Here is a 7,853-nt window from a genome sequence, read left to right on the forward strand (position 1 = left end):
GATGTTTTAGGAACCCAAACATAATTTAATTTCACACGCTGATTTTCATGAATCATTATGGTTGTGTCATTGATACAATTTAATAGCACAAGTGTCACTTTTGTTTCCCTCGCATACCAGTCTCATTGAAAACTCTGTATAGGCATTACTTGCTCTACAAATTTCCTAGGTAAGACATTAACCCTGAGCTTAAAATTAATTCATGTATAGGGAATGTATTCGTTTAGCTAAATGTTCTACGTTTAGTTTTTTTGGGTGAATCTATATATTTATTACGGTTGAATTGTTAATTGTTTCTTTAACCTTCAGGCTCTATTGTTTGAAGTTTTGGAGAACCAATAAACAAATGGCTTAAATGTATATTTAGTCTCTATTTTCGTCAAAATTATTCAATTTGGTTCCTTTTTTTTTGTGGTCAATTTGGTCTTCATTTTTGTAAAATTGTAATCAATCAAGTCATTTTAACAAACGACGTTAAAATTTTTAACAGCACAGTGACAACGTGGAACTGTTTGGGGAGGTGGCAAATTCATGCATTGACGTGACTCGTTATTCATTTGTATGCCCTTGTAGATTTAAAACTTATTGAAATCCAATTGGGGAAGAAATTGAATTAGGGTTTGCAGGAGTGGAATATGTAGCCAACAAGAACATATTTTGCACAATCCACTTGGTGAGTTTGAATTCATGTTTGTGAGGTATGTCTCATCACCATTCGTCTTCCTCCTCTTGCTGAAATAGTTGGGGGCAGCTAAGTTGCACTGGGTCTCATATTCGTGGTTCCAAGGATATGGGTTTAACCCCCATTTGCAAAGTGGCAAGAACTTCAAGGAATAATGGTAGGCAATTTTGGGATTGTCCTAAATACAAGGTTAGATTGATGTGCCTTAAAAAATTCATTGTCATTTGACCTTCGTATAGATTGATAAGACAAAATTTATGCTTTGATAATTTTGTGTTCAATAACAGAATGTTGCTTCTAGTAATGTGGTGTGGTGTAACTACTTCAAGTGGTGTGATGAAGAATTATATGATGAAAGAGATAGTACTATAACCCAGCAAAAGATGAAGATTTATAAACTGGAGACTTCAGTTAGGGTTATGAAGAAAACGATCAAAGTGTCCTTAGGATTGATTATTGTTATTCTTGTAATCAATATAGTCATGGTTCTAGTAATGTTAAAAAAACAATGTGTTTAGGTGAGGATATTGATGAAGTTATGAATGTTAAAAAACCAATGCCTGGTTCTGCTTTGTAATTTATGAATGAAGTTATGAAGCTTTTTTGTGTTTTGGACGAACAAGAGGCTTGGGCAATCTTTATTTTGTTTTGGATGAATGAATATGAATCTTTATTTTTGTTTCTGTTGTTCGCTTTGGTCCATATTTTGGTTTAAATATGTTTAATTAAGTCCCTATTTTCGTTTAAATTGTTCAATTTGGTCCCTTACTGAATGCATAACGAGTCATGTCCCCCCAAACAGTTTCACGTTGTCACTGTGTTGTTAAAAATTTCAACACTGTTTGCTAAAAGAACATGATTGATTCCAATTTTACAAAAATAAGAACCAAATTGATTACAAAACGAAAATAAAAACCAAATACATATTTAAGTCTAAACAAATTTACGATGCGAGTGTAGATTCAAATCTTCGTTATTTAACATTCGACAAAGATCTTAATTTTTTAATTTTTACAGAAATTAAGATAAAGGAAATGTAATTTTTATTGACACAAATCTATTATTAAAGTGAATGAATCCCACTCACTAGAATAAGAAGATATTCATGGCAGAATCTACCAATTTGAATAGATTAATTCATATGATAACATATAGGTAAATTATACGATATCAACTTAAATGAAATATCATAATTCATAATAATGTCTAATTAGAATTAAAAAAAAAAATACTAAATACATGTATCTAGTGAGAACGATATCTCTTCATTCTTTTAACGTTTTAGAAAGTCAAACAAGTTTTTTATTATAAATTTTTTGAATAATGAATAATATTTTGTTAAAAAAAGTATTGAATATTTAATTGCTTTAACTAATTTACCTTTTTCAAATTCGTATTAAAGTATTTTATGCAAAATTTGGCCACTTTTCTCCGACTCAACTAACTAAACAGGTATAAAATTTCTCAACTTTTTTTGTTTAATTTCTATGTTTCTTGTGTGATCATTTCTTTCTTCGTTTCATCCCACTTTACACGTTTTTATGTGAAAAAAAAAACGAAATTTGCAAATAATTTGATTTTCTTTTAATTTTGAAGACACTTTGAAAGTGGCGGCAGCAAAGTAAGCATGGCTAAGCTCTTCCTCCTCCGATTTGGGAACTAACCAAAAAGATCAGTTTCTAGGGTTCTTCGTTCCGTCGAATTAGGGACATTTTCTCTATGCAGGAATGGATAGCAGTAACTCGGAACAGGCCGTGCTTGATGGCAAACTCTACAGACACCTCAATTCTCTCATCGTCGCGCATCTTCGGGACAACAATCTCACCCAGGCAAGCCCAATCTTTCTTCAAACGTAACCTAACATGTTCAATGAATGCATTTATTTATCTTAGAAACCAATTTTCATTTTTATTTAAAAAGTAAATAAAATGCTTGCGAATTTTTCTTCAGGCTGCAAGTGTTGTTGCTTCAGCAACCATGACTCCACTGAATGCGGAAGCCCCACCTAACAGGCTTCTCGACCTGGTTGCTAAGGTTATATCTTATTTCACTTCAGCTTTTGCTGGATAAATTTCTCCTAAACACTTTCAGGAAAATGAAATGCTTTGCGCCTTTATGAGCTAAAATCAACTTATGTTAATTTTCAAAAAGTTGAATGGAAGTTTTTATTAAACTGAAGTGTATAAGCTGATTTTTGTTTGTGGGATGAGTACAACTTATTTTACGTTTTTTTTTTTTTTCTGTTAAGTGTTTAGACGGAAATTTGTTTAGAAGGGATATACTTTTTTTCTGTGCAGTATGATTCTTTCTTTTTGCTCTAAGAAAATAATAACAGGGTCTTGCAGCGGAAAAGGGCGACATCACAAGAGGCACTGATTTCTCTGCCTCACTGCCCCTGTCTCACACAGCAGCTATTGATTTCAGGCAAAACAACTTCCAAAACTACATTTCTACTGACTATCAAACATAATTTGTTGTATTTAATTTCGAGCAAGACTTAGAAGTTCATTCATTTTAGTGTAGCGAATAAGTTATTTATTTGAAATCTTAAGTCAGCCATAGGTGACAATATCTCATGCTCTCTTGAAAATTGCGTTTTGTTTATGGTAGCACTGCGCCTGATATGAAAGGTTCCTCAAAGAGCTTCCCGAAGCATGAAACGCGGCACCTTTCGGAACACAAGGTGTGCAATATAGTTTGATATTGTACATTTCCTGCAATAATAATTCGATGTAATACAAAAATGCAGTGTTGTTTTGGACTGATAGGCTTAGTTTCTAGAATATTGCCAGATGTGCTAGGTTTAGTGCTGATGGAAGGTTTGTTGCCACTGGAAGTGCTGATACTTCAATAAAGCTATTTGAGGTGCTGATTTTTTTTGTTTAGTATTTGGAAGCTTTGTCTTTTATTTGACACATTATGTGAACTTGATCTTCTGCTTGTCTTGCAGGTTTCAAAGATCAAGCAGATGTTGCTGCCAGAGGCAAAGGATGGTCCTGTGCGGCCTGTCATTCGCACATATTATGATCATATACAAGTGTGTTTGAACTTCCTAATATACCACTAACAGAATTTATGTGGTTATTTTTATGAGATTATTGGGTGATGCTTAGATAAATTTTTCCTTAAGTACTTATAAGAGAAGAAAAAATAAATAAACTTTCCTCATAAGCTAAAATTAGTTATACATAATTTAAGATAAGTTTGTTAGACAATGATAAATTTCTTTTGGGGTGTCAGCATTGCAGAGAAACCAAAATACATAGTGATGCCTAACTTAAATTTTATAAAAAAAAGTTAAGTTTGTTAGAGAAGTTAAATACGAGAGTGTCCACAAATCAGCCATGCATGGCCTAATTTTAACTTATAGAAATTATTTCATTTTATCTTCTTATTTTAGCCTACTGAGTAGATATGGCGAGTAGTTGGTCATAAGTTCGACCTGTAAACAGTTTCTTCGTATATGCAAGTATAAGTTTACGTACAATGACCCTCCTCTATACCTTTGCATAGCAAGGAACCTTTTGAAGCTAGATTATGCTAGTTTGTTTTCTTCTCTTACATGTGCTTATAGCGAAGTTTATCCAAACAGAGCCTCTTTTTCATATTTATTCCACTGATCCTGTGGAAGTTCGAAGTTGTGATTATTTTTGGCTTGACAAATTTACTTAGTCTAAAGCACTATGTATCAAAATGTCAATTTGTGTCTTGGCTGTGGTGGATCTTTTTGACTCTAATACTAGTCTAATACTAGCGAGTTTGTAGGATGCTTCTTTTCTGATTTTATTAAGCTTTACTTTCCAAATTTGAGTTTATGAAATGATCCTTGGAAATTAAAATTGTAAAATGTATTTATTTTTCTTATATAAACATGTATAATGCAGCCAATAAATGATCTGGATTTTCATCCACAAGGTACTATCCTGATTTCTGGAGCCAAAGATCAAACAATAAAGTATGTTTTTGCTCCATAATATGCATTTTATTCCCATATTTCTGTCTTTTATTTGAAAATTCTCTTACAATCTGACATACTGAGTTTTATATTTTTTAGGTTTTTTGATATTTCAAAAACGAATGCAAAGAGAGCATATAGAGTTATCCAGGTTGTTTTGCCCTACCTTTAGGCATTAGCAATTAGTAAGCAAATATAAGATTTACGTATAAACTCCCTAATTAAATATGCAGGACACACACAATGTTCGATCTGTATCTTTCCATCCTTCTGGGGACTTTTTACTGGCAGGTATTTATTTTATCACATCTTTCTTGTTTTTTTGCACAAAAAATCAGTGATGATAGATATAAATTTCTGACAGGAACTGATCATGCAATTCCACATTTGTATGATATAAATACCTTTCAGTGTTATCTGTCATCAAATATCCCAGAGACCAGCCCTAGTGGAGCCATAAACCAGGCATGTAATTATCTTTTCATCAGTATCACCAACTGTGAATTACCTAACACTACAGTGATGCTGATTATTTCTTTGTCTGATTCGTAGGTCAGATATTCTTGTACAGGTGCCATGTATGTTACAGCATCTAAAGATGGTGCTATTAGGTTATGGGATGGCATCACAGCCAATTGTGTGCGGTCAATAACTGCAGCACACGGAACAGCTGAGGCTACCAGTGCAATTTTTACCAAAGATCAAAGGTATAAATACATTTTTGTGCAAATATTGGACACAGCAAAATCCATGAGTGATACTGTCAGCAGTCACTACCTTCTACATCATGATCTATGCCTGGAAATGTGATCCTAGTGTTGATTTTGAACCTTGGCAATAGTATTGTTGACTTTGAAGTAGGTGTTTCCTTTGTTCCAAATGGTATCAACATCAAAATTTGAAATCTTCAATGAAATTCCTGTTTACTACTGAGCTTTTGTTTATTTAAATGAATGCAATTTTTGCTTAGCTGTAATAAAAAAATCACCAACCAAAAAAAAAAAAGAGCCATAGGACAAAAGTTGTTGCATTTTTTACTTGTCTGTTGCTTTTTGATGCAAGGATATAGCTATTGATGCCCATCAAGACCAACTTGTGACACTTTCCTGAAGTTCTTAATAAGCTTAGATCTTGTAGACATGTAGTGATTTAACTGTCTGATTTCTAGGTTTGTTCTCTCCTGCGGGAAGGATTCTACCGTAAAGCTTTGGGAAGTTGGCTCTGGAAGATTAGTCAGACAATATCTTGGAGCTATACATACCCAGCTAAGGTGTCAGGTACATAATTGATAGATACATAATAGTTCTATTCGGTCAATTAATCTTGGTGGATTCATAGTCATGCAAAACTGCAGACGCTTGTATTTTTACTTTGCACTAAGAGATAATTCAGCCTATCAGTTTTAAAATTGCTTCTCATAATTTATTGTTCACCATCACAATACACAGGTAATTATTGTTTTGTTGGGTACATTTGGAAGAACAGTTTATCACAGCAGGACCTCTATCCAAAACCTCTAGTCACCTAGCCGTTAGTCCAGGTGATATTTTTATCCACATTCTGATAGTTACCTTTGTGTGCACTCTCTGCTGCAGGCTATTTTTAATCAGACAGAAGAATTTATTATATTCATAGATGAACTGAGCAATGAGGTTTGTTCATCCACTTTCATTCTCTCCATGTTTGCCTGTGGTGATGTTAGTTTTATTAATTGGATTGATTTGATTTGAGACATCCGGTAGTACATTGCAGATCGTTATCTGGGATGCAATGACAACAGAAAAAGTTGCAAAGTGGCCTTCTAATCATGTTGGTGCACCCCGCTGGCTTGAACACTCACCAGTTGAGTCAGCTTTTATTTCCTGTGGAACTGATAGGTCAATTCGGTTCTGGAAGGAGACTGTATAATAAAGGGGAGGAGGCTGAATGCATTTACAGGCACTATTAAAGTTATCATTGATTAGAAGTTAACTCATGGAATTTCACTTTATCATTGTTTAATTTTTGTTATCACTAGCCTTGCCCTACAGAATAGTTAATGCTTTCAACACTTGGAATCATAAGATTACCTGTCTCTACCTATGCGATCTTCTCAAATTTTAGACCGACTCTAACTGTTTCATATTTTCATCAAAGTACCTTAAAGTTGGTTTGGATAAACCTTGACGGGTCATTATGTCTTGGAGCTGGGTATACTCATGGCCTTTCGCTTTAGGATGTTATAAGTCTGTATAATCCGCATCCTAGACTGATGTACCTTATTTCTTTATAAACATTTGCCCCGTGAAACTAATGGGTTGGTCTGCACAAGTTAAAATACATTAGTATCATTTGAAATTTATTTGCATAATGATAATATACTCAATTTATTAAATAATGCATAAGTTTATAGAAACTAGAAAGGTTAGATTTTGAGTTACATCGCGGACTTGATGAAACAGGTTGTGGTTTGCTTACGGTCTCTGGTTTCCTATATAGTTTGTGGTCGAAACCTTTAAACCGTGTGCTTTACAAGCTGGGTATGAAATCCCGCCCACTCAATTTTTCCAGAAAATTTAAATCCACAAGCAATTGTAATTGGATTATTGATATGGGTTACATAGGAAGAATAAAAGAATATTTTTAAAAGGTTTTGAATTTACTTGTATAAGACATGCACTGTTGACAGGTATTACAACGGCCAATTGTAATTACTAGTATTCTATAAAACATCGTCGTATGTTTATCACGACTTCTATCATCAACGTTCATACATGTTGCATCTTCTATCCTATAATTTCTCTGAAACATGTTATATTCTTCATACTTGTGGTAGCTGCTATATTTGTTATGATTACTCGAAATATTTATATTTTATGCTTTGATGTAGTATAAAACAATCGATTCAAAATTTATCATACTTGTTATTATATTTGTTATCGTAATTGTTTTCATAAGAAAAAGACTCTCAGGATATAAACTTTTGATGATAATAAATATGAAGTCATGATTTATATATATATATATATATGTATGTATCCTTTCACGGGTACATATGCATTAATAAGAGTAATTGTGTTTAAAATAGAATATTCAATACATCAATGTAACAAGATGATTTAATGTTTAAAAAAGCTAATAAAAGAAATATTGCAATGTGATGATCTTATTTCTATCTATATATTTAGTCTTTAAATATAATTACTTTACTTGATTTAACTTAGTTCTTTTCGAATG

At 33.0% G+C, this 7,853-nt stretch overlaps 1 protein-coding gene across 3 annotated transcripts; it reads left to right on the forward strand.

Moving 5' to 3' along the window:
- Positions 1-2,177: 2,177 nt before the first annotated feature.
- On the forward strand, positions 2,178-6,974 carry LOC114164311 (Transducin/WD40 repeat-like superfamily protein). Of its 3 annotated transcripts, XM_028048935.2 has the most exons (15): positions 2,178-2,303; positions 2,408-2,511; positions 2,633-2,716; positions 3,018-3,106; positions 3,293-3,365; positions 3,464-3,547; positions 3,633-3,719; positions 4,567-4,637; positions 4,737-4,788; positions 4,871-4,928; positions 5,002-5,102; positions 5,190-5,344; positions 5,806-5,914; positions 6,233-6,289; positions 6,390-6,974. In XM_028048935.2, the coding sequence occupies exons 2-15, from the start codon at positions 2,410-2,412 to the stop codon at positions 6,543-6,545; spliced, it is 1,278 nt and encodes a 425-aa protein (XP_027904736.1). In that variant the 5' UTR covers positions 2,178-2,303; positions 2,408-2,409; the 3' UTR covers positions 6,546-6,974. The 3 variants fall into 3 exon arrangements, with proteins under 3 accessions (XP_027904736.1, XP_085523292.1, XP_085523291.1); XM_085667165.1 differs by having other exon boundaries at positions 2,188-2,511; XM_085667166.1 differs by lacking the exon at positions 6,390-6,974 and having other exon boundaries at positions 2,181-2,511; positions 6,086-6,289.
- The last annotated feature ends 879 nt before the right edge of the window (positions 6,975-7,853 follow it).

This window comes from Vigna unguiculata, chromosome 9 (assembly GCF_037176805.1).
Source record: "Vigna unguiculata cultivar grain cowpea cultivar isolate G323 ecotype 2 chromosome 9, ASM3717680v1, whole genome shotgun sequence".
Lineage (NCBI taxonomy): Eukaryota > Viridiplantae > Streptophyta > Magnoliopsida > Fabales > Fabaceae > Vigna > Vigna unguiculata.